We start from the raw sequence: 27991 nt of genomic DNA, 5'->3' as shown, positions 1-27991 counted from the left end.
AAAATAGACTTCAAACTGAAGACTTCAAAATGAAGATGGACACTTCATTCTAACCAAGAAAACATAACTATCCTGAACACACATGCACCACACTGTGGGGTGCCCAACTTCATAAAAAGAAAATCAAAATCTACTACTAGATTTACAGACATGGGATAACACCAATCCATTAATATTAGATACTTCAATACCCAACTTTCTATAATAAACATGTCATCTGTATGAAGTTAAAAAAAAAAAGAAACATCAGAATTAATTGATGTCATACATCCAAAGGAAGCTTTTCTAAAGTAGAACACATTCTGGGACACACACACACACAATCTTAAGTCAGAAAGACTGAAATCCCTTCCTGTATCTCTATCTTAGCACAACACAATAAAACTTACAATTGAGAGCAAAAACACTCTAATAATATTCAAACATATGGAGATTAAATGTCTCATTACTGAATAATGAGTGGGTTAAAGAAGTAACCAAGAAAGAAAAACTTCCTGGAACTAAATGAAAATTAAAATACAACACAAAACCTCTGGGACACATTGAAGCAGTCTCATGAGGGAAATTTATAGCTCTAAGTGCCCACAAGAAAAACTCAAGAAGAACATGGTATTTGAAAACAGAATATAAACATGTACCAGAAAGATTATACACCATAACTAAATTGGCTTTTTCCCTGAAATGCAGTGATGACTCAACATGTACAAGACAATAAATACAATAAACCACATAAATAGACTAAAATATAAAAGTCACATGATCACAGCAATAGATGTTGATAAATTCTTAGGCAAAAATACAACATGCCTTTGTTATAAAAATCCTAGAGAATGAAGGGCTACTGGGAATGTGCTTCACTATAATAAATTCTATATGTAAGAAATTTAGAGCCAATATCCTAAATGGGGAAAATTTTGGAGCAATCCCATTGGTCAGGAAGTATACATGGATGCCCACTATCCCCATTCCTTTTCAATACTGAGCTAGAAGTACTAGCTGGAATAATAAGGCAAGAGAGAGAAATTAAAGGGATATAAATAGGGAAAGAAGAAGTCTATTTGCTAATGGTATGATTTCCCAAACTCATAGCCTATGGATGTTGTCCTTGTTTATCCCCACTCCCAGAGGTGGAAGGTAAGTCCTTATTGTTGAAGAAATCATGAACTTCAGAGAAATGACCCAAATATCCTTGAGCTGGAAATAACCCCAATAGACTAGTTTTTGTGGTACCAGAAGGCACCATGCAAGCTTCTAAAGAATGAAGGCAACCAAAAGTCCCACTTAGAACAATAACCAGCATGGCATTATAACCCCAAGAGTGCAGTAGTGGCACACATACCTTGGTGGTAACAACAGCTCTTTATTTGGACTTCACATTCATTTAGTAAGATAGAAACTATGCCAGCACTGGAAACCTAGCTAACTATCCAGTGCTTGTTAAGTCATAATTATTGGAGATTAATCTACAACCATTAGTTTACTAAACCAGCAAAATCTCTAACAATCTATAAACAGTTGTCCTTAGACCCACAGATCAAGGAAATCTCTTTGAAACAAATGGAGACCACTACAGAAAACCACAACCAATCAAAATACAGAGTTGTGGAGCCCAGTCCCAATGGAGATACATCTACAAAACGTTTCTGTACCTACAGCCCATAGAACATTGTGAAAGAGGGGGAAAAAGGTTCCAAGAGCCAGAGGATCAGGAAGCTTACTGTGAGATTGTGTATCCTAGTAATATCAGAAGCTATACCCATAAAGTCTCACCAACATTACCACCCAAGCATAAACTGAACAAGGACAACACCAATATAGACATGACAAAGTGGATGGGGGAAAAAACCATGAGGCCTTAACCCTTCACAAAGAGCTATAGACAACTGAGTAAAGCTGAGCCAGGAAAGGTAGTCATCTCTAGGGAAGAACTCAACAATTTGTTATCCAGTGCCAAATGGTCAGCCTCAAAAACATACATATACGTGCCATAACATGAACTCAACTGGTTATAATTTGGAAAAAAAATATATATATTATATATAAAATAAATATAGGAAAATACATATATGCATGCAATGATGATTAGTGCAAAAAGGGGCCATGAGTTTGGGGGAGATTGGGAGGGGTATATGGGAGAATTTGGAAGGAGGAAGGGAAGAGAGAAATACTGTAATCTCAAAACTAAAGTTTAAAAAAAAAAGGAGGATCAAATCTCTTACTAGCAAATGGAGGAAAAAAAAATATGTGTATACACCCTGTATTGTAACTGAAACTATTTCAAATTGAAAGTAAATTTTTACTCACTTGAGAAAAACTAAAATGTCTGAAAATATCCAACGGCAGCAAAAAAGTAGGGGAAATCTTATTTGTAAGTATTGACAAGAGCAGCCATCTTGAACAGAAACCAGGCAGTGTTTATTAAAAAGACCATGTTGAGTTTTTTATTGCTTCTGTAACTCAGTGATTTTAAAACATCCAGATTTGTTATCTTACAGTTCTGGAAGCACAACATGAAAATGAAATTCTGGAAGGGCTTGTTCCTTCTAAAGCTATAAGAACACTTTCCATGCTTCTTCAAGCTCCTCACAGTTGTCCTTACTCCCACGCTCATGGCCAGCATCACGCCATCTACCCCCACTTCCTCCATCACACATCTCTCTCTCTCTCTCTGACTTTCCTGTCTCCCACTTCTGTAGGTCTTTGTGATTATGTGCTGAGTCCACCAGGACAAGCCAGGAAAATTTCCCATCCCAGGGTTTGTCACTTAATTGTATCTCTAGCACCATTCTTTCCGTATGTAATAACATTGCATGTGTCCCAGGGATTACAGTTTGGATATTTTTGGAAAGGATACTATTCAGCCTGTCACATTGTTCAATCAAAGAACTACTTATTTGACCCCCAAATGATTTTGCAGTTTAAAATATGTATAAGAATATTTTCATTATGAAAAAAATAGACTTTAAGTGCTCAATGTTGGATGAACCAATAAAATGTAGAGCAAGTCAAACATGGGGAACTCTAACATATTACATGAAGTTTCATGATCGGTATGTGCATTAAATCATCTTGTGAGGGGGAACCAAGATTCTACATGTAGGCTAGATCACAAATTATTTTTCTTTGCCTATGTCATTCAGCATAAGTGAAATTGATGTTTGATTCATGTACCTGCTAATAGACAAAGGTTGCTTCCATCTTAGAAGTGAATTTTTCAGTTGCTTTATTTTTGGAGCCATACAGATGTCACTTTTCAGTCACATTAACATCAGAATATAAAAGATCCCTTTTCTCTATAACCTAGACCCCCCATCTCATAGGGAATTTGCTAAGAGAGGAGGTTTTAGTTCTGCTTAACACCTGCATTCACTATGATGGTGCTCATTAGTTTTATGCCAATTTGACACAGATTAGTGTCATTTAGAAAGAGGGACTTTCAGTTGAGAAAATGCCTCTGTAAGATTTGCCAGTGGGCAAGTTAGTAGTGCATTTTCTTAATTAGTAGTTGATGTGGGGGGACTCAGCTTAAGGTAGATCATGCTACCCCTAGGCTAGTGGTCTTGGGAGTCCTAAGAAAAGAGCTGACTGAGTAAGGCACAAGTGAGCAAGGTGATAGCTGAAGTCCTCATGGTCTCTCCATCAGTTCCTACCTCTAGGTTCCTGCCTTGAGTTCCTGCCTTTCCTCCTCTCAGGGATGGAGGGGATTTTGGAAATAAGGTGAAATATCTACCCTTTCCTCCACCCCTACAAGTTGATCTTGGTTATGATGTTCATAACAGTTATAGAAACCCTAACTAATAAAGATGTTTAGTGTTGTCAACCTGACAGAATCTAGGACTATCCAGGAGGTGTATCTCTGAGCATGCCTGTGAAGGATTATCTTGATAATGTTTGTAGATATGGAAAGACACACCATACTTGAAGCACTTGAAGATAGGACCATTCCCCAGGAACAGGATTTAAGACTATTAAATAAAGAAAGCAAGCTGAATGGCACCCAACATTCATTTCTTGCTCTCTGCCATGTTGAGTATAGATGCCTTGTGACCAGCCATCTATTGTTCTTGCTACTGTGACATCTGCTGTGATGAATTGTCCCATGGGACTGTAAGATAAAAGAAACCCCTTTGCCCTTTAGGTGCTTTCATCGGGGGTTTCCATAACAGTAATAGAATAAAATTAAGACACCTACCATACTAGAAGCTTGTAAAATGATGGCTTTGTTGGTTTCCTTGATTATTTCATTACAGACATTAAAACATGTTGCATGCATCAAAAAGAGAAATGAAATTGTTAGCATTGACTTGCATTTGTATTTACATCTTTTTTTAGGTCTAATTGCCTGGAACATTCTATGTAGCCCTTGGCTTGAGTTTTCACCCATCTTTCTGCTTTTGCTTCCTAAGTGTTAGGATTATAGGTGTGGACTACATCCAGCCAAAATATAATATATACTGTATGTGTGTTTCCATAAAAACTGAATGCATAAAGAATTGCTGGGGTGGAGACCCCTGAATTGTTACAGGGGGTCCTTTTGGGAGAAAGCTGTGACTAGAGGGGAAATGAGAAAGACTTTGCATTTAACCCTGTGTGTTCTCTGCCATTTGAATTAGTTAGCAATAAAAATGTCACTGAATATTATATGTGTAGTAAAAATAAATTCACTGTAAAAATGCATGGACAAAAGAAAATTACACATAGCTTTGTGGAGGGGGAAAGGCCATGACATTAAAAGATAAAATAATCCTAAACTAAGGCAGGGAAAGTGACACTGGATTTATTTCATCTGAGTAATAAAAGCAAAATAAACCTGCCATGATGGAGATAGACTATGCAGTTACTACTGAGCTCTGATTTACAGGAATTGTTTATGCATTGGTTAAAGATTTATTTTTAACTTTGAGAACAATGAGCAAACAGGGAAATGGTTCTTAAATGCCAGAGTGCTGGGAATGCCAAAGGATCTGGGGATAATACCCAGGATCCTTCTAGATCATGAAGTAATGTTTGTTTTAACTACATATGGACTGCCCCAGTCCATCTTACTCTATCAAACAACAAAGAACCATTTGACCATTGCCACCTGCAGAGGGTAACACTCCTTGTCAGTAAATCTTAGTGTTGCTTGGCTCACCTTTACAATCCCTCCTGTCTTATCAGCATCAGACCTACCTACTTCTATACTGGCAGCTCACTCACACCATGCCCCTCATGCATCTGTATTTTTGCAAATGTCTTTCCTAAGTGGGATAGCCCTTCCTACTACAGATTCCGTCCTAATAATATTTGTGTAAAAGGGCGTTCTTTTCAATTTCCTACCTGTTCAGGCAGCTATCTCTGTTTTCATCCATGCTCACAAGCCGTTGAAAAGGTTTGTTATTATTGTGTATTACCTACAGGCAGCTTATAAACCTTAATAGGGCAGATGCAAGACCATATATCCTGACTGTTACTCCCAGAGGCCCCCATATGCTCTCGACTTCACTCTCATGTCCACACTTCATACCTTATCAACAAAGAGCATGTTCATGCAACTATCTTTTCTTTTCAAACATTCATCTTGACTATTTGATTACTTTTAGTGACTTTTCTCTCTAAATAATGGCATAAAATTTTTAGTTAGCTTTTATGTGTATATAATTATTAACATTGCTTTAGATTATATGTTTTCAGGAATAGTTTAACTTTCTGAAATTGATATTTTTATTTGTTAAGGTAATTTGAGAAAACACTGAAAGAAAGGGAAATGAATATTCTCCACAGGTTTATTTAGAGCTCTTGGCTGTGGCTGGAATAATAGAGGTACAGAGAGAGGTCAGTAATGGCTGAAGAGAATAGCAAAGGAAAACACAACAGCCAGTGTAATAGAGGAGGCATCGTAGGAGAAATTTCATAGTGCCTTGCAATCATGATGACCACTTTGGACTGTATCACACTCACAGGGTAAAAAGACTACTTATACGGAGGATCATGAGAGACTACCCTGAACAGTCATTACTCCCCACCCCCAAGTTGTGTAAGCTCAGAGAAATTGACAAATTAGCACATAAAATAATGGGTCATGAAGAAATAGCATGTCTGAATAGACTGATAATGAATGAGGAAACTGAATCAGTTCTAAGAATCCTCTCAATTAAGTGAACCTGGTGGGTTCAGTGATGAATTTCACAAAACCGTTAAAGATGATTAAAAAACATACTGTTTAAAAACAAACAAACAAACAAACAAACCAAAAAAAATCCCTCAAATCTATAGAGGAAGAAATACTTTCAAGTTCCTTTATGAAGTCAGCATTACTCTGACACCAAGGACAGAAAGGATGGCACAAGAAAACTATAGCCCAATAGCCCAACATCTTTTATGAACAAAGATGAAAAAGTCCTTAACAAATGGCAGTAAGTATCATCCTACAATACTTTACCTGGAAAATTCATGAACCTCAAATAGGATTTATGCCTGGAATGTAAGGTTCAATAATACTAACTGATTAAAGGACAAAGAATCTTTTTTTAGATGTAGAAAAGCATTAATAACATTTTAACAGTATTCAAGTGTTTTATGACAAAAGCACTTAACAGATTAGGTGTAGTAAGGATGCACTTCATATAAAATAAACTTACAACTAACATTATGTGCAATGATGGAAAACTAAAATCCTTCCTCCCAAAGTCTGGAAGATGAAAATGACACCCAACCTTACAATTTCCATTCAACATATGAGTTCAAATTCTTGTATGGAAAATAAAGTAACAAAGAAATAAAAGACATACAAGATGCAGAAAACTGTTGCTATTTGCTGACAACACAATACCATGTGTCAAATTTAAATAATCCACTAACCAACTTGTGTGACATGACTGAACTATGAGTTCAGTATGGTTAAGGGAGACAAAGAAGTGAGTGCACAAAAAGCAATTAACATTTCTTCACATTCACAATGACTGTTCCAGAAAGGAAACCAAGCGATTTATCCTGTCTGTTACTTCTCTATTGTTGTGAAGAGACACCATAACCAAGGCAACTTATAGATGAAAGGATTTTATTGGGGCTTCCTTACAGTCTTAGATGTTTAGTTCATTGGACTCATGGTGGGGAACATGACAACAGGCAGGCTTGATGTTGAAGAAGTAGCTGAGAGCTATATCCTGATCTACAAGTGACAGACTGACAGACAGACACATACACACACACTCACAGAGGCCTGGTGTGAGCTTTTGAAACATCAAAGCTCACCCCCAGCAACACACCTCTTCCAACAAGCCCATAACCTCTCATTCTTCCCTAATAGTTCACTAACTAGGGCCCAAACATTTGAGCACACGAGCCTATGGTGTGTCCTCATTGAAACCACATATCCCATTTATGCTAGGTGCACAGAACACTTGGGAGTAAATTTAACCAAGGAAGAAAGAGAGAAGAACACTGGAAACTATAAAACAGATAGTGAAGGCACAGATAAGTGAAAAGATACTATATAGTCATGGATTAGGAAAACTTAGTATTTTAAAATGTCCATACTACTAAGAGTGATCTACAGACTTAGTGTAATCCCTTTCAAAATTCAAATGCCATTTTCATATAGAAAATATGAACCTAAAGTACATGTGGGTTCACAGATAGCAAAACCACAAAACCCAAGAACAAAACTGGAGGCATCATATTGCCTGAGTTCAAAGTATACTGTAAAGTAATATTAATCAAAACCACATGATACTGGCATAAAAATAGACAATTTGATCAATGGAACCAAATGCCCAGAATTGAACTTACTAGTCTATGGTTAGTTGAATCTTGATAAAAAGTGTGGAGAATATACATCTCATTCAGTGAACAATGTGAGAAAACTGGGTCTTCAAATGCAAAGGTTTGAAACAGAATACTTAGGTCTCATATAAAAATCAACTCATAATGCATTAAAGATTCAAGTCTAAGACCTGCCTGAAGTTGTAAAACCACTAGACACTAAACTAGGGGAAAAATGGCACAACATTGATTTGATCCTTAAAACACCTGCAAAAAAAGCAAAAATGGATATATGGATATAGATTATCTTTATTTTCTTCATGACTAAGGAACGAATAGAGTAAGGAGGTAGAATCTACAAACTGGTAGAAAATATCTGCAACCTGCATTCATTCTGATTTAGAGCTGACATCTAAAATCCATGAAGATGTCAAACAACTCCATAGATAGGAAGCAATCAATTTAAGAAAAGGTTAATGGTTATAAATAGATAGTTGTAAGTGAAGTCAACACGAATGGCTCATAGCTTACAAGAGTCTCAGCATTCATTAGAGAAACACAAGTTAAAGTGCACTTCACTCTGGCCTTTTAGACAGATTGGATGATGAGTCTTCTGACAAGGGCACAGAGAAAGGGGAACCCTTGTACAGTTCTGATAGGAATGCACAATAATACAGACATTATGGGAAACAACACCAAGATGTGTCAGAAAAACCCCAACAGTCAATGAATGATTCAACAATCCATTTGTAGGTATCTACCCGAATGCTCTAAAATCAGTACACTAAAGCAATGTCTGCACCTCCATGTTCATGACTACCATTCACCGGGGTCACCGTAGAAAGATACTCAAGTCTCACCAGTAGATTAAGTGGATGATATGAAAATCTGTCATTTGTGGGAAGGCAACTATAATCAGAAAACATTATGCTACCTGGAATAAACGAAACAAAGGCAAACATCACATGGCATTTATGTGTACAGTCTAAAACAATTAAGCTCCCACAAATAGAGAATGTAGCAGTGGCTGCCAGAAACCACGTGGATTAGGATAGCATGTCAAACATCAGCATTTGGAGATCTATCCCACTGTGCGTGGTAAATGTATAGTTAATAGTTAAGGGCTATACAATTTGTAGCACGAATAGAATAAATTTCAACTCTTATAATCTCAAAATTGTTACATATTGAGGCAAGTAATATGATAATTAGCTTAATCATTCTACATACACACACACACATAGATACACATATCCCATGAACATATCATACCCTCTTATAATTTGTCAGTGTTTAGTAAAGGGGACAGATCACTATGAGGCTGCACTGGTGTACACAGCACCAGAAGATGGATATGCATTCATCAAGCTGATGCAGGCGAGATTCTGCAAGCATTTGGATCCTAGGTGTATTGTAAAAATAACATTGATCAAACTTTCTAATAGATTGACATACTATTTATGTATCACAAAGAGCCCACTAATCCCCATCTTTTCCTATCTATGCCATAGGAAAATGAACTGGAAGGAAGAGTAAACTGCATCATCCCACACAGGTAGGTAAACAACCTATCATGCTGCCTGCAGTGATTAAAACTCATTTCACCTCCTTTGTGGCAGAGGGATCCAGGATGATTTGTGTCTATCACTTCTTGAGTTATTGACTTATACTCTGTTATTTATATCTATTTACCAATCTATCATTTAAACAACCAACCAGAGAGTTTACAGGTGTTCACTTTATTCTGGTTTTATGAAAACCAAAGCGATTGTGCCAACCATGACAATAGGGATAGCAATGAAGTTTTTGTTAGTGGCTGCTTGTTGGTACCCATAAAGATGATTGCACTCCATCTTGGCACAAGGACAGAGTTCAAAACTGTCCTCAGCAAGTCATTAAGACCTAAAGGTTACAGTAGGGTGTTTGGCTGTCTTATTCTAAATAACAGAACCGGTCTGAGGCATGGCTACTCCTGACCCTCAAGACTAGGGAAGGAGAAGTTGAATATAAGTTGTGGTTACTGAACCCTTAGAATAAGGAGGAAGAAAAGTCTGTTCCGTATACATGATACCATGTTCCCCTTTTTGGTTACGGTATATAAGAGTGGTGAAAAATAAACTCATGGCAATTCAGTATTGACTGATCTGCCTTCCTGATTTTATTCTGTGTCTCCATCTTTTCTTTATTGTGTACAGCTGGCCTTTCCCTCATCCACACACCGCACTTGCGTACAAACTTGGGGCCACTCCACTGGTTCCAATTGCAGTCCCACAAAGACAGCTTCTGACAACTGCTATTGATTACTTAGTTTTCATACATTATCTCCTCTAGTCATTATAACAATGTGGAGGGGACTTTATATCATTGTTGCTCCAAAGTAGCACAGCAAACGTACTATATTTACTTCAGTACATCTTAGGAACTGTAATCCCTGTGTCAAAAGATCTTAAGAAAGATGTTAATTTTCTTAGTAGAAATTATTAGTGAACAAGCCACAAGCCAGGGGTATATTCTTTTTCTTTTCTTCTTTTTTTTTGTAACCTATAAATCAGAAGGTGGGTATAAGTTCTGTTTTGAAATCTGGGTAGGGTTGCAGGCCTGAAGGCAGGCATGGGTGATGTAATTAGGGAGGAACCTGATACAATAGGACTGATGTACATCTTATCTCATAGGTTGTGCCTGTGCACAAAAGACTTGTACAGGTTCAAATCCACAAAACCCCAGCACTGAGAAGGGAAGTGGACACAGTCACCCAATCCTAACCAGGAAGCTATTTGCAATTGAATTGATACCTACTGGGAAAGGAAAAAAATTGGTTCTCTACAATAGAGTGACACTGGGTATATGAACCACTTTCTAAGGCAGGTCCCATGCCCAGGATATGTGTGTGTGTGTGTGTGTGTGTGTGTGTGTGTGTGTGTGTGTGTGTGTGTGTGCGCTTCATTTTTGGGCTTTTGTTTAAACTGATAGAGAAAGACAACAAGAACACAAAGTTGAGTGGCTAGAGGTATGGGGAAATCAGAGAGGAGTTAGGGGAGGAGAAAAAGTATGATCAAAACATAAAAATTTAAATAAAAAACAATCAAACAAAACAAAAACATGAAAAATCCAACTTATTTGGAGATGACACAGAGATACAGATGTCTCCAGTAGATGAGAAGCAAGCAAGCTACTTGCAGGGCAGAGATGCCAAATGCTTTCATAGATCTGAGGTAAGATGCTTGTTCACAGGGTGAAATGAATTGCCAGAGCCCCAGGAAGATCAGGAGGAAGAAGTCCACTGGGACCGGGCCAGGTCTCAGAGACTAGAGCAGCATCTCCCAGGAACCCTTGTGGGCATCTGAATGCAGGGTCAGTCCCCAGCCCTTCTCTGGTGTCACCTCATAGCAAATGTGTCTGCTCACTCATTTCTTTCCTTCTTCCTTTGCTTCTCAACAATTGTTACCAAATGGGAAAGTTAAATGTGGAAAAGGAGAAAGGAGAACCAGAAAGCCATATGCCTGTCTCACCCACATCGGACTTAAAGGAATTTGACAAATTCATGTCAAAGTCACACTTTCTGCACCAAATGTAACTTAAACTTAGTCGAGGCATAATTATGCTGTTGCCACTTAGCTGAATGTGTTTTCATTTGGGTTTGTGGCTTATTATTTTTTTTAAAATATAGTTTGGAACCAGCACCTTATTTAAGTCCCAGAGCTCAAATGTTCAAGTACCTACCAACCTGTGTGGCCTGCAGTGACTGGTGGGAAAATAACCCTGGCTTTATGTAACAGACAAACCTTAGGATTGAGCTCTGAAGATAAAAATTCAGAGTTCCAGCTTTCAAAATCTGTGAACCTCGGCATGTAAAGCTCTTTCCTGGGTCTTGGTTTTCTCATCTCTGAAGGGGGGAGGGTGGACCAATTGATCTTTCATGGACTCTTTGGTTGTTTCTCTAAGACTCACAATTTTGGGATTTCGTTGCAAGGCCCTGGGCTGTACTGTGCAGCCAATTTACACTGATGTCTATTTACTTAATGATCAGCAGTTGTGGCTGCTGGGGACCCACCCTCAGCCTTCCCCCTCCCCCAGATGTGCTCTGCATCACTTTATGAGAACCAGGTGTTAGGTGTGAAAGGTAGGCAAGGCTGCCTGGCTGTCCCACCTTGTTGAGAGTGTTGAGGGCTGCCTGGGCTGCTGTAAGGGCTGGTTCAGCTTTAGCCAGGTCCTCTTCACAGTCCCTCTGCTTCTGCTGCACCTCCAGCATGATCAGGGCCACCTTCTGCTCCTCCTCATCTGCGATGGCTTTCTCTCTGCTCACCTTGGTGGTCTCCACACCCACCACCTGAATCAGCTTGTCGGCATCTTCATTCTTCAGCTTCAGCTCCACCTCCTGGGTGGCAAGCTTGGCTTTCAGATCATCCACCTGCAGCAGAGAACACAGGGCCGATTAGGAGCAGACCAGAGAGATGGTGCTCATGGCCCCATGAACCTAAAGCTGCAGGAAAAGAACCGAGAGCCCATTCATATACAGACAGAGGCTGCACTCTCAAGAGGAACAAAACTCCCTGAACTGGGAAAAAGAAAAGACATGCAGGATGCCCTTAAGTGCCCTGAAATCCAAATGCCTAGAACCTTCTCCTTGATGCTCAAATGATGTGGGCACAATAACCATGAAATGGAACCAGCCTAGGCTTCCATCAACCTTTGGACAAACATACAAACACACACACACACACACACACACACACACACACACACACAGAGAAAGACACACATGGAGTTTTTTTTCAGCCACACAGAAAAATCATGCCATGCCGCTTATTGAAGAAACTGGAAATAATTAAGCAAAAAAAAAAAAAAAAAAAAAAAAAAAAAGCTAGAGTCAAAACAAGTACACATATTTTCTCTTACATGCAGCTCTGAGATTTAAAATCTCCCCCTCCTCCTCCCCCTCCCCGTGTATGTGTGTGTGTCTGTGTGTGTCTGTGTGTGTGTGTCTGTGTGTGTGTGTCTGTGTGTGTGTGTCTGTGTGTGTTTATGTTATACACCATAAAGCTATAAAGGGGATTATGAGAGGAGAGAAGAGGTCTTAAGGGAGGTGGAAATAAAGAGTAATGAGATAAACATAGGAGAAGAAACCAGGAGAAGGGAGTAAACTAGCTAGGGGTGGGGAGGGAGTGAGGGGGCAATATCTCAGTTTGCTTCTCTGTTTGTGATAAAATATTGACTAAAAGCAACTTGGGGAGGAAGGGTTTATCTTACAGGTTGGTGTCCTTTAGAAGGAAGCCAGGGCAGGAAGCCAGGGCAGGAACTCGGGGCAGGAATGGGAAGCACAGAGACCACAGAGGACATTGCTTCCAGGCTTGCTCTTCATGGCAGAGGACTAGGGGTGGCTGGCACCACCCACAGTGGGCTGGGCCCTCCTCCATCAGTTAGCAATTAAGAAAATACTCCACAGCTGTGGTCACAATGCCTCCAATGACGTTCCTTCTTCCCAGGTGTCTCTAATGTGTGTTTAGTTGACACAAAGTAACTAGTACAATGGCAGTGGGGGAGGGTAATGAATGAGAAAACAGTGTAATGACACATGAAGAGGCCATGATGAAACTCAATTCTTTTCCATGTAAATCTAAAAATAGTTATTAAAACCTTTGATGTGCCTAACATTATACTTCCCTGTGATAGCTCCTTAGCAAGGATCAGTAGTTACATAATTCAAATTGTGTGTTGCCAAATGTGCTGGATATTCACCAAAGGGAATGTCTGCTCTGCAGCCTGAGATCAAGTGTGCAAATGGGCAGTGTCCCGGCCTTGTATACAAACAAGGACAAGTCTGACCTATGACCTCCAGCAATTGTCCAGGTAGTTAACCTCTTATCTTCAAGAGAAATGAGAAAAGAGAGATGTACAAACCCACGCAGTCTCCCTCTAAGGATTCAGGCATTATACTGGCCTGCCCCTGTCACCTGGCAGAATGCACTCAGGCCACTCAGTCAGTACTCTGGCCAGCCCAGCGTTCCATGCGTACTAGTCTGCAGGCAGGTGTAAAGGACCCCTTTAAAAGGCAAGCCCCCCCCCAGCCCACTTAAGCTCTTTTGCTCGTTCTCTCTTGTTCTCTCTTGTTTTCTCTTGTTCTCTCTCTCTCTTTCTCTCTCCCTCTCTCTCCCTCTTCTGTTCCTGGTTCCTCTGTCTCTTTTTCCTCACTCCCCTTTCTAAATAAACTTCTTACTTAAGCCCTGTCTGCCTGGCATTTTATTCCCTCCACCTCGGACACCCTCTCCTGTTATGGAACCTGATATACTCTCCTACATGGTCCCTTACCTTGGGACCCCCACGAGGGATAACCCCCTTCTCCAGCTTTATCTTATAACTGTAACAAAAGAACAACACTCCCTCCATGCCTAGAACAAATTCAAAGGAAACCCAGGTGAAACTGCCTAATGACTAACTCAAGAAGCCAGCCTGCTTTGAATTAGAGACGTACGCAATCTGATTGACATCGTGTAGCCACAATCCAGAAAGATAAATATAACAGTTGCTCTCAATGGCAAGAATGTGATTAATAATAGACAACTAACTTATTATTATTATTATTATTATTATTATTATTTTGTTGTTACTTGCCATGTAGGTTCAAAGAAAGCCCTAACCCATCCCATAGAATGCTGCTTTCTAGGGATGCCTGCCTTCACTTCCCCAGGTGAACAGCCTCCAATCAGGGCCTTCTCTTTGTATCCTACAAAGCTCTTCTACTCTTCCCCTTGGGTCTTGGTTAACTACAGGCACAGCTGTACCGTTAATAGGCTCTAATTTGGAAGCTCTGGAAAGCCTCCATGTGGTTAGTCTTTATTTAATTTCTACAATCCTTAAAGGATGACTATATAAAGATTAGATAGCCAGAGTACCAATGACCCTAGCAAGCTGGATTCCCCACACAGCTTCTGATGTCAAATGTCCTATGGAGACATAATGAAGCCTCATGAATGGATTAGAGAGGGTCTGGTTTTCTGTGTCTCTTTAGATCAGCAGAGTTATGGTTTGAGACAGTGTTTACTGGGCCAGCATCATCAGCATCAACATCAGCATCACCCAGGATTCTGGTGACTATGCAAACAAGTTGACTATGCAAACACCCAGGTCCTACTCCAACCCCTACTGAGTCAAACTCTGGAGGTGAGGCCTTAGTGGCCTCTGTGGATTCTGATGCTAGCCTAGGTTTTTGAGACTGGCTGGTCTAGCATAATGTCCTTTTCAAGTGCAAAGGGAAGACAGACCTATTTATTCTGAAAAGCTAAGAAGCCCTTTGTATTTGCAGTATGGCTCATAAACCTTACATTGCAGCCTGACCTCTTGCCTCTCATTCTTGTGGTCTACTGCATGCAACAACCACAGATTACTTCGGAGCTCCTACAACACGCCAAACAGATTTGAGTGCTTTATGATGCAAAATGCATAAGTCGAAAAATAAAACTGAGGCTTAGACGCCTCTGATAATTCCCCTTTCATGGCAGATCAAAAGGAAGAAAAGGAAAGGGGGCAAAAAAAAAAAAAAAAAAAAAAGAAGAATATTCTTTAATTTTGTGTATTCATGGAAGCCAGAGCCTGTTTTAACCTCAAATAGAGGCTGCTCCTTGGAACATGTCTTATATTCACAAGTTGGAAGGTTAATCTGCTTCCATCTCCAGTTGTTCAGCTGCCACGTTGCTTCTACAAGGACAAAGATGCAATTGTAAATCAAAATGATTGAGCTGCATAATCACCCAGTCAGCAAACACACCAGTAACTTTGTTTCTTTTTAAATCTTGAGAGATTTGAGAAAATTGAAGTTTTCTTCTTTTCTTTTTCATCTTCGTTTTTCTTTGTGCTTGTTTTGTTTTGCTGATTGCAGATATGGCTGTGACCTCAAGCCCAAGGTAAATAATCCTCTTCACTATGAATAGGAGTTTAATAGCTCTTAAACTGTGATGTGGAGTGACAGCAGGGTCCTGTCAGTCAGAAGGAGGCCACTCCCCCTAATCACCCAAGACAGGGAGCTCAGGGTCATTTTAGGATTCCTCTTCAACAGAAAAACAAATTAGAGATGACTGGTTTAAAGCTTTCTTGTTCTCTTAAGAAATCATCCAAGCCACACTTTGTTTGTCTCCTTACTTAATGCTCCCCAAACAGCAATATGAAAAAAAAAAAAAAATCTCAGAAACACAGAAAAACTCTTCCCACAGTATTGCTGGATCCATGAATCAGAACCATACTCCATTCTCAAGAAAACACCTGATGAGAGGGTAAGGGCATCCAGGTTGTGGTAAGGCATTGGATGTTTAAGGACCAAACACATAGTGCCAAAGAGGGAGGCTTAATTTCTCCTGGCCTCTTCCCTAGAGCCCCAGAATCCCAGAACCCAAGGAATGTGGCTGAGAATCACAGCTGAGAAGAAGCATGTTTCTTGGACAAAAGTGCATGCATTTTGCATGCATCTTCCTAGAGTTGTCCATGCTGGGGGAAACACTGACTTCCTGCAGCTTAAGGTGCTTGGGGAGGGCTGTGACCAGATCACTTGCTGGATAAATGGAGCTTTAGTACCAGTAGGAGCAGGCACTCCAGCAAGGGGTAGGAGTACAGAACATCTTTCTTCCTCATCCATTCTGCCAACTCTTCTAATGAGAATGTGGATTTTGTATCAGTTTCTTTTCTGTTGCTGCAATAGAACACCAAGATCAAGGCAATTTATAGATGGAAGTGACTATTATTTGGGGTTCATGGTTCCAGAGGAATAAGGGTTCATTGCTATATGATATTTTGATTGTGCTCTGACAAATAAAGCTTGCTTGGAGTCAGAGGGCAGAGCTAGCCACTAGCTAACCATAGAGGTTTGGAGGACTGTAGACAGAGAGGAGATAGGAAGTAGTAAGGCGGGGCTGAGAGTGGATCTCAGCTCTTCTGGACAGAGGAATGGTAGAGGTAGGGAGCAATTGCTCCCTGCTTCTCTGATCTTTCAGGTTCTTACCCTGACATTTGACTCCTGATTTTTTTATTGTTAAAGATTAATTAGATTAATGCTTTAGTTCATCATCATGGGAGGCAAGCATGGCAGCAGGCAGACATAGTGACTTGAGCCAGAAACAGACCTGAGGGCTTCTATCTTGAACCACAAATAGGAAGCAGAGAGAGTGAACTGGGGATGCGGGAGAGCTCACCCCTCAGTGATGTACTTCCTTCGGCAAATCCACATGTCCTACACCTCCTCAAATAAAGTCATCAACTGGGGATTAAGTATTCAAATGCCTGAGAATATGGGAACACCTCTTTCACACTACCACAGACCTCAAAGCATCTTCCTTTCAAACACAGACCCCCTTTCTACCAGCATGTTTACCTTTGTAATACAAATGTTTTATCTCTTTTGGGAGCAGAGTTTGCATTGGAGAACATCCCTCACAAAGCCCTTGTAATTAAGATGGTGCTGGTTTTGATCCTAGGTTGACCAATGGGGATCCAGATCACAGAGAATATTAGACTGTGGACAGAGTGGCTCATCAGAGCCAATGGTTCTTCTCCTGGGAACTTGGCTGAAAATCCTAGGAAAAGACCCTGGGGTTGGTTGTCAAGCCGGCATCATATAAGCCGGAGGTTGCTATGGGACAAGAGGTCACCTGTTTGAGCATAAGTGACAGAGAAGACAGCTGAGATGTGGATGAAGCCACAATGTACAAGGGCCTAGTGTGAGAAGCTAGTGCTAGCCTGAGCCAAGTTAAGTCCTACAGGATATTTCAGTTTCATTAATCAAGCCATATTTTAAATTTTGTTTTGTTTTTCTTAAACCAACTTAAAGTTTGGTTGGATAGTTATCAAAAGAGTCATAACTATATCATGTAATTTAAAAAATTACAACACTACACTGTATTTAACCAACATAGGCAACGTGTTATTTTAACACTTAATTATAGGAAACTACTAAGCTATCTTACATCCCTTTTAGCAAATTAAATCTTCAAGTTCCAGGGTGTACATGATACCTACTTCTAGCATGATACCTACCTCTAGCCACATTTTTGTTACTGGTGTTTTGAAACAGGGTCTCTCTATATCGTCCAGGCCAGTCTCAAACTCAGGATCTTTCAATCACAACTTCCTGAGTGTTGGGACTACAGGCACCATGGCAACCTGGGATTACAGGCATGCCTAATGACAGTCTGGAATTACAGTCATGTACCATAACAACCTGGGATTACAGACATGCACCTTGACAATCTAGGATTACAGGCATGTGCCATTACATCCTGGGATTACAGACATGCACATGACAACCAGTTGATCCCCTGCCCCAAGTTTTCTCTTCTTCTATGGTATTGGACATCAAACTTAGGCCCCTGTGCCAATTAGGTTAATGGTCTAGCCCTGAGCACTACACCTACCATAGTCATAGTTTGAGTATTTGGTAGTTATAGGTGATAAGTGTGGTGATATCTTACTTGTACAAATAAAGCCTGTCATAGGGTCAGAGAACAGAGCTTGCCACTAGCTAGCTAACCATAGAGGTCTGGAGGTCTGTACAGACATACAGGAAGTGAGGTGGCTGGGCAGAAACAGGATATAAGCAGGGAGAAAGGAATTTGCTCTCTTGTTTTCTTTCTGAGATGCTAAGGAGATAAGGTGTACTGTGGCTTGCTCCTTCTCTTTGATCTCTCAGCATTTCCCTCTATATCTGACTCTGGCTTTTTATTATCTAGACTAATTAAGAACTCAGTTTACATATAAGTGGCTGAGTGTGTCCACCATGTGATTGGGAACTTTGTGTATTTCCTTTCTATCCTTCTGTTCCCTTCCCTTCTCATCCTCCTCCTCCCCTCCTTCTCTTTCTCCCTCCCATTTTTGTATTCTTGAATTTGAATTACATTTTAACTGTGTAAACAAAGGGGTGAATGTCACTAAACCCATCATCTTTTAGTACCTTCAATTCCTGACACTATTTGAGAACCCCAACATAAACTGGATCTAATATATATGATTCACAACATTAGACTGTACTTTAAAAAATGTAAAATAATTTTAAAAGCCCCTCCAAGGTTTTGTTTGTAGATTAAATACTGTATGCAGGGAACTGAGTCTTTAGTGCATATTTCTTGAGTCCAACAGCCCCCTCCCTCCTCAGTCAGGCTGGGTTCTCTGAGCATACCAAGGGACGATACAGTTTACACCAAGACTTCAGCTTCAACTGAAGATGTCACCTAAAGACCTCCATCAGAGCCACTGCCAACTATAAGTGCCAACACTATGAAGCTTTTCAGCAGTTTCCTGGAACTACATACCAGTATAGCAAGAAAAGGAGGATAAAGACATGTCTGAGGAAACTATCCATGAGGTGGAGTTTTAAATCTGAAGTGATTGTCTTCCAAAACACTAGGCTTTATCAAAAGCTTTAGTGTGTGTGTGTGTGTGTGTGTGTGTGTGTGTGTGTGTGTGTGTGTGTTCTTGTAGGTAAGTATACACACTGTGCGTGGGTGCCTGAACTGTGAGTGAAAGAACTGAATTTAGGTCACCTGAAGGAGCAATATGTATTTTAATTGCTGAGAAATCCCCAATACTAAGCTTTAGAATTTGTTCTTGCTGTAAGAAAACACATGAAACTGGCTATGTTACAGAGTAAGGAGGTTTAAGACTTGGCTTCTGACTCTGGTGGGTAGCGCATCCAAATAGTATGGCACCAACATGCTGGTGGAGTTCCGGCTGCATCACAACATGGTAGAGAAGTGGAAAGTGAACTGGTTGTATATAGAAGAGGAGAAATACACATAACAGCTTTTATCAGCTGAGGTGGCTCACTTGGGATGCTGAGGGAGGAGAATCACCATGACTTTGAGACCAGCCTGAGCTAAAACACAAATCAGCCTGGGCTAAAACACAAAGTGAGAACCTGTCTCAGAATATAAGAAACACAACCGAAAACCCTAACCAACCAATCAGTCAACCAACCAAACAAAAGTAAGCAACCTACCCTTTAAAGAACTAAATTCTCAGAAACTATTAATCCCTCCACAGTTGGCCCCCATGATATAATTACCTTAATTTATGTTCCACCTCTTAAATATTCCTTAACACCACCAGAACATTGGCTGAGGCCCCAACATACAAGCTCTTGGGTCTCATCCCCTGAATACTCAAGCTTTAGAATTCAGAGGAGATAAATCATGTTAAAATTTAAAATTAAGAGCCCAGAGTCTGAATTGAAAAGGTTGGATCAGAAGGAAGTTAAGTTTAGTTGTACAATAATAAAACTACATGTCTGACAAGATCTCAGTACAAAAATCATACATCTGAAGCTGATAAATGTTGGATTATTAAACAATTTTCTAAAAGATTTACTTAGTTTTAGTTATACATTGTCTTAGTCAGGGTTGCTATTGCTGTGAAGAGACACCATGACCATGACTCTTAAGGAAAACATTTATTTGAAGCTGGCCTTCAGTTCAGAGGTTTTGTCTGAACTGACTAAATCCTCATAGTGGGACATGGTGGTGGACGAGCAGGCATGGTGCTGGAGAAGGAGCCAAGAGTTCTACATCTTGATCCACAAGCAATAGAAGGTGACTGAGGAGCATACTGGGGGTAGCTTGAGCATATGAGATCTCAAAGCCTGTTTCACAACTACTTCAACAAGGCCATACCTCCTAATAGTGTCACTCCCTATGAGCTTATGGTGGTCAATTTTCTTTCAATTTACCACACAAGCAAATAATGTGGGCATGTGTAATTATGAGTGCAGATGCCTATGGAGGCCAGAAGAGGGCATTGGATCTCCTGGAGCTACAGTTACAGACAGCTGTGAGTGACATAGGTGCTAGGAACTGAGCTTGAGCTCTTTGCAACACCAATGGGCATTCACAACTGCTGAGCCACCTCTCCAGTCCCTATCACATAATTTTCATTATTATCATAATCATGAGTGCTTCTGGTATAAAAAGTATTAGTAAATTAATTTGCATCTTGTTTGAGACAGAGCTGTAACATTCTTTTAGTGTACTCATACTGATTAGGATCACAGAAAACTGTCATACTCAGGTGGTAGAATTCTGTTAATAATATAATTTAAATTATTAGCCTTATACCATGATTATGATGATATAATTTAGCAATTTCCTACCCCAAAAAAAATCAACCAAAACAATGGCAGATAAAGTGCTTACACCAGAGTTAGGAACAGAGATGCAATTTTACTAAAAGAATAATCCAGGCAGCCATTGATAAATATTTATAGAATGTTCCCCATTTATGCAACATTGCCCAATGTCAGCCTGGATCCCTACTGCAAGCTTGGAGGTGATGAATTGACTGTCTATTCATCCACCATATTTTCACATGTCCATTTAATCACATATTTCATAAGTACCTACTGTGTACTGGTCTTTGAGATGAAAGAGAAATGAATCTTGCTGTTTTCTACTAAGGACTGATAATGATCTATGCAGGAGAAGAAATGTAATTCAAGGAAGGAACCACAGACAAGGGCATGCATAACTCCGTCAGCTTAGAAGTGCTTTGGAAGGGATAGCAAAACCACTCAGGATCAGTTGGCAAAGTGCAGTCATTGAAGACATACACAGAAACTAGCTAGAGGGGGAAAAGCATAGAGTGGAACAGCATGCAAGGGTCCAGAACATAGCCAGGGACACTGAATTGAACACTGTTCATTCATTGATTTATCCATGCAATAGCTATTACATCAGTTTCATCCTGTCAGTCATTCTTTAGGTTCTTGGGATATAATGTTCAGACAGACAAGAATTCTGGTCCTTACAGAGCTCGTAAGCAACTGATAGCAACAGACCAAAGTGATTAAATAACTAATAAGTAATAAGTAACATGTAAATTATGCCAGATATGGGAGCACACTATAGAGAATTGGTAGGGTAGAATAATGGGGGGGGGGGAGAGTGGAGAGGAGTGGTGATTTATGTTGTAGTCATCAGAATAGGACTTATTGGGAAAGTGATACTAAGCAAAGAGTTGTGTTCCTTATTCAGGTAGAGGGAACAGTGATGCCAAGCCCCAGTGCATCTGAGAAGAGTGTGGCCTGGCTGGAGAGGGATGTTGCAGTGATGGGTTAGTAAGAGATGAAGTCTGGGAGTTGAAGGGCAGGGTTAGAGAGGAGCCTTGGAAGCTCCTGGGAAGCAGAGAAGGGGACCACCAGGTCTTAAACAGAAAAGACAGAGCCTGATTTCCCTTTGAAACCCTGGCTGCTCACTTGGTAAAAGCAGAAGCAGATAAGTGAGTTCTGAGAGTGTTAAGATTATCCCGGTCAAGATGGTAGCTCAGACTGAGCTGGTGACAGTACAGGGAGTGGGGTAGAGAATGTGAGCAGACTGAAGCCTGAGCTAACAGGGACACTCTGATGGCCTGGGTGGGAGCATGCAAGGAGAGAGGATTGAGCAGAGCCGAGGATGGCTCCAGGGATTTGGGCTGAGATGGGTGATGTGGGATAATAGGTGAAGTGTATTTGGAGTGGAGGAGAGATCAAGAAGTCACTCTATCAAAAGCAATCAGGTAGAAACCATTTTTTTTTTCAAAAAAAGAGAATGAATTGGTGAAATAGCTTAGTGAACAGATTTTAAAATACTCAGGAAACACAGGACTTGGGGAGTCTTGAATGTGACACTTTCTGGTGTGGGTAAATAGGTAGCTGGAGGTAGAAATCACAGAGGTAGAGAACACAGAAGGAGAAGCTTGTTCTTCATAGTGGCAGGTATTGAAACTGAGGCTGAGATTCTCTACTGTGTACACTGAGAGCTAGACTTACCTAATGGGATAACCTGACCTTGGCTTGTTAATAGATGTCACCTCCACTTGTGCCTTCTTCATTTTCTACAAAAAGACACAGCATCTGAACACAGAGGTATCAGTGTCTGCCCCATGCATTTCGCACCCCTCACTTCCTGCACTACCACTCTGCTACCACTCTGCACAAATAAATCAATAGCTGCCTGATGGGAGATGTCATTCTGTATATGTTTCTCATACTGGTTAATAATAAAGCACTGTTGGCCAATAGGAAAGGAAGATAGGAGGGACTAGGAGACAAGGAGGAAATAGGAAATAGGAAGGAGGGGTCAAGATGGAGAGTGTGAAGAAAGCAGTATGCTGCCAGCTCCCCGGTAAGAGAAATACATAGATCAGCAGAAATGGGTTAATACTTAAGGCAGAGCTAGCCGATAAGAAACAAGTAACCGGGCCAACAGCATTGTATCAAATACAGAGTCTCTGTGTATTATTTGGGGCTGGCGCGGCGGCGGGACAATACTGGCGGCGGGAGGAAAAACCGTACACGTTACAGCTACCAGAGCAGAGGGGAGGAGGAGGAGGCACAGATGCTGGGGCAGGGGTGGGGGTTGGGGGATGTTCTGAAGACCTCTAGGTGATAACAGGAGGAAGGAAGGCGAAGTAGGAGGCATCAGGAAGTCTGATATTGTATTGGGGACTAAACTCTGATTTTTCTCTATTTCGATTGAGAGATTGAAAGAAGCAGAAGAGAAACAATTTTTTAAAAAGGCATAAAGCACCAGTACAATGCTTAGGATCTGTGTGCTTCAGTTTTTCACGAACTGGAGTTCCAAGACAGGGTGTTGGTCATGACACAAATGATTCGATGACAAACACTGAACTGATATCAATTTGCCTACAGGTAAGCCAAGAAAAATAATTAAACCCAACCTGTACAACAAACAAGGAAGTGGCATAGTCTAGAAGACGAAGAACACACCATAATCAGACTGGAGAAAGCATGGCAGAATGTTGGATTCACGGGTACGAGGAATTGCAGGAACCCATTTGCAGAAAATCAGACAATGTAAAAAGCAATTGAGTGTACTGATAAGGGTGAGATGAGGAAGGGCCTTTAGGACATTAAAGCACAATGGCATAATTAAAATTCATGTTGCAAGCATATGAAGCAGATGCAATATTACATATTATGAATACATCATTGTTGGCATTAACTTGGGAATCTTTCCTATACAGCAGAGAAAATGACCAGCAGGATGAAAAACTCAGTGAGAACATAATCCATTCGGGACAGGAACCAGTGCAGTTAGCCATGCTTTGCTCCAAGAAGAGAGGCCAGGCCAGATAAACAGAACCACACAGGAGAGAGGAATTTTCCTATCAGATTGCAACGGCTCACTTCATCCCCTTGAGGGAACTTAAATCCTTTAGATACATTGTATTCTGAATCAACGAACCAAAATAGGCAGAAGAGAAAGAAGTTCAAAATCATAATTTCAAAGGCAAAATTTGGAGACAAAGAAAGGGCCAGATATCTTTGGTAACACAGGTTGTTGTTCATCAAGAGGCCCATGTATCTACAGGAACATGTGATGTTTATTAGGGTGAGCGTAATGGCACCTTAATTTTTCAGATTTCTGAAATGCCACCATTGCAGTTAGCAGCTGGCTTGATTGCTGACAAACAGGATAGAAATGGGCTCTTGAGGGCAAGGTGGTATTTGACAAGAATGAGTGAAGGCAAAGTAGGTGTTGAACATCTTCTAATCCTTAAGGGCAGAACAGAAGGATGGGAGAAATAAGTCAGTTCCATCTGGAAGAGTAGACAGAAAAATACAAAAAGAATAGGATGAAGCAGCCCTTCTTACCATGACCAACTATTTAGAAGTATTATAAGAAATGCACAAAGTGAGACAAGATTCATTTAAATATGAGGCTCTAAGGGCTGTTTGTCAGATTCAGTACACACACACACACACACACACACACACACACACACACACACACACACAGAGTATGAACGATGTGTGGTTTGGTGTGGTGTTGTTCCCCAGATGTTCAGTGTAGAAGGTCATAAGGCCTCTATCCTTACAAATGGATTAATACTGATCTTGTCTGTGTGGTTACCACCACTACATCGCCTTCATTAGCGTTCCACATATGTAGGTGCTGTGCTTTTGAACCTCCAGAAGTGTGAATAAAAAAATCTTTCTGTTCTTTATAAAGTATTCCACCTCAGGTATTTTGTTATAGCAACTCAAATCAGACTATACCAGAAGGGTAATGAATGAAGAGGAAAGGAAAATGGAGGAGAAGGAGGAGAAGATGTCAATGAGGAATGGGAAGGAGGTCCCTCAGAAGATTCCAGCCTCAGGGAGGGGAACAGGCAAGACCTGACACTGAAGATGTGCACTCCTGCTGGGGTAACTTGCTCTTGACTTTTGATCATCTTGGTGGATGCTATGGGGCTTGAGATGAGCACAGAGGGTTTTCAGTCCTTTACTTGCAGTGCAGTGGTTTGGGGCTGCTCCTTACTAGGTGGAAGAGGGGGACACTGCTCACCTGGGCTGAGGTGCTGTGCAGCTTCAACAATCCATTCTCCAGCCTCTCTACTTTGGACTGGAGTTCTTTTCCATTTCTGTCCAGCAAGCTCTGGTATAGTCTGATGAACTCCAGAAAGGACTTGGGTGTCGTGTAGTTATAACGCTGCTCATTGGTCAGGTAAGATTGGGATGTCTTGTTGACACTTGTATGGACAAAAGCCATGAACTTGCTAATTGACTGCTTCACAGCAGGCTAAAATCAGGAAATAACCAGATTGAAGATGACTATTCAATCCTTCATCACATGGAAAGTTACACTCAATAGCTCTATTGAACCCACAACTTTAACTTTGATTTCTGGACATCCGAGGAGTGGCAGACACTTTCTCCTCTTACCTCAATGTTCTTTGTGTTCTGCAAGAAGCGGAGGCTCACGGACTCCAGTGCCTCCTGAGGCCACTCATGGAACCAGTTGATAGCAGTGCAGTTCACAATGGCTGGGAACTTCCTGCTTCGAATTCTCAGCTTGTTCCCCACAGGGGAGAAACAGAGAGTCACCTGAGACATCACAAGGGGAGGGAGAACCAAGAAGGTATCAGAGAAGTCCACAGAGAAGCAGGCATGGGTTCAGGTTGTTGATCTCTTAGACAACTGAAAAGCATGCTGAACAGTGGTAGAAGCTTCCCATGTGAGCCCATCCGTCTAGCTAAGAGAGCAATAGCAACAGGGCTGCTCTGTGCATGAGAAAGCCCTGTTCAAAGAGGGAAATCATATCCTAGGAGTGATGCTCAGTCAAAAAAGAGCATTATGGGCTAGAGAGATGGCTCAGCAGATAAGAGCATTGGGGGCTCTTCCAGAGGTCCTGAGTTCAATTCCCAGCAACAACATGGTGGCTCACAAACCATCTGTAATGAGGTCTAGTGCCCTTTCCTGTCATGCAGGTAGAGTACCACATACATAAAATAAAGAAATCTTAATAAATTGTTTTAAAAAGAGCATTATATCTTCACCAACCCCTCCTGAGACAGTTGAGAGGGACAGAGTCCAATTTATTACATCCTGTAGCCACCTCTGCTCTTGTCCATGCCCATCAGGCTGTCTTTCTGTACCTTAAGTTGTCGCCGGACTCTGTCTATGAAGAACTTCCAGCAGTTCTCTCTGCTGTCGATGAGACCTTGGCTTTTGACTTCATTCCTCACATTGTTTATGATGTCCTCTACCTCATCATCAGAGTAGAGATCTGGGATCTCACCTGGGGATAAGGGGGGGCACAGAGGGGATGGGTTTGACATCTTGATAATTGATATAATCAAATAAAGGGAGTTCTTTGGCATTAAGATACAGGCCTCTTGGTTTTTCATTATGTTCAGCCTCACATACTGGTGAAACCAGACAGGTGCCATATGATACAAAGACAGGAAGCAAATGTATTAATGAGAAGAAGGGGTATAGAATATCTTTTTTTGTTATCTTGTGGTAACACCATACTGGCAGTTTCTTCTTTTGTTCAAGGCATTTATTTACTAACTACTATATTACTGACCTTTATGAAAACTCTACCCTCAAGAAGTTTATTATTTAGAAGGAGATATAAACCATACTTATCTACAAGATTTGTGATAAAGGGAAACAAAAGCAACATAAAGTTATGCACATATAGTGAAGGAGACTGAGGTATAGTCACTTTCTACAGGACAAAGGACATAAGAATGGACTGCTGTGATTTAATCTGAGAACAGTGCATTAAGTCAAGGGGGGGGGTGTGAATTACCTAAGAATTCCACAGGCTGTACTTGCAGAACTAAGACTTACAAAATCAGGGTTGGCTTCTCATCTTAATTTGTATTCTAGGTTGAATTTTAAGTAGATCAACTATTTAACTATTAGAAACTGATAAAAAAAATACCAGAAAAGGGGTGAGAAAAAAATCCTTAAGAGCTCTGAGTAAGAAATGATTTTCTGACTTGAACTCAATCTACTTTAAAATAAAAATAAAACTGGTGATCTCAAATGGAGATATTTGATCACTTAAAAAATGTCAAATCAATAGCATGACACAGGAACTGCAGAGGATAGACACTAACTCAGGTTATTCCCTCACTAGATGAAGACATTCTTCACCAATAAAAGATGAATAATCGGCAGAAAGATGAGTGAAGGGTAGGAAAGGGGATTCCATACAAAGGGAAATAAAAATGTCTTTTAGACTCATGGATAGATGCCTAACCTAGTTGTAATAACAAAAATGTTGATCAAAACTGGTGACTTTTTGTTTATATATATCAGGTTTGCAAGTAAGAAAAGACTCTACACTTGCCCATAATAATAGAGATGTATACTGAAAGTATGTTTAATTGTTGATTTTTAACCACATTGATGAGACCTTAAAGTGGCAGAAAACATTTTAATGAGGCAATATGAGAACAAAATTGCATGCTTAATCCCACAAGTGAATAAAATTTAAAAACCTAACAAATGCATAAAATCAGAATTGATAACTAGGGTTCTTCCTGGAAATGCCAAGATGTTAGAAAACTTAATGAAAATATTTTACTACATTAAAAGATTTAAGAAGCAAAGCAAAGTCTGGTGAGATGCCTAAGCAGGTAAAGGCACATGCCACCAAACCTGACATCAGAGTTTGGAATCCATAAGGTAGAAGGAGTGAGTTCAGTCCTTCAAGTGACTTCCCTCTGACCTCCACATGCACTATGGCACATGTATTACAATAAAGAAAAGCAATAAAATATTTTAAAAAGATTAAAACATCAAAACCACTAAAACAGGAATAAATGAATTTGTCTTAATCCAATGACAGATATCAATCCCAAACATGCTAACCATAAAACACTAAATGTTTGCTTTTAAAGGAAGAACAAGACATGCATAGCTGCTGTCATGTTTTCTATTTAGCATCTTACAGGTTGTTTCAGACTTTGCAAAACATTAAGA

General features: G+C 40.3%; 1 protein-coding gene across 1 annotated transcript in view; it reads right to left on the bottom strand.

Annotated features, from left to right (window-relative positions):
* Dnah9 (dynein axonemal heavy chain 9) overlaps positions 1-27991 on the bottom strand; it is a 329177-nt gene that overhangs the window by 106866 nt on the left and 194320 nt on the right. The window contains exons 46-49 of the mRNA XM_051180369.1: positions 26149-26291; positions 25436-25597; positions 25059-25292; positions 11891-12151 (exon numbers count right to left, since the gene is read on the bottom strand). Coding sequence (XP_051036326.1) covers positions 11891-12151; positions 25059-25292; positions 25436-25597; positions 26149-26291 — 800 coding nt within the window. The remainder of the gene's footprint in view (positions 1-11890; positions 12152-25058; positions 25293-25435; positions 25598-26148; positions 26292-27991) is intronic.

Source organism: Phodopus roborovskii, unplaced genomic scaffold (genome assembly GCF_943737965.1).
Source record: "Phodopus roborovskii unplaced genomic scaffold, PHOROB, whole genome shotgun sequence".
NCBI classification, from domain to species: domain Eukaryota; kingdom Metazoa; phylum Chordata; class Mammalia; order Rodentia; family Cricetidae; genus Phodopus; species Phodopus roborovskii.
Note: the sequence above shows the minus strand (reverse complement) of the source record. Positions and strands in the feature narration are given on the sequence as shown.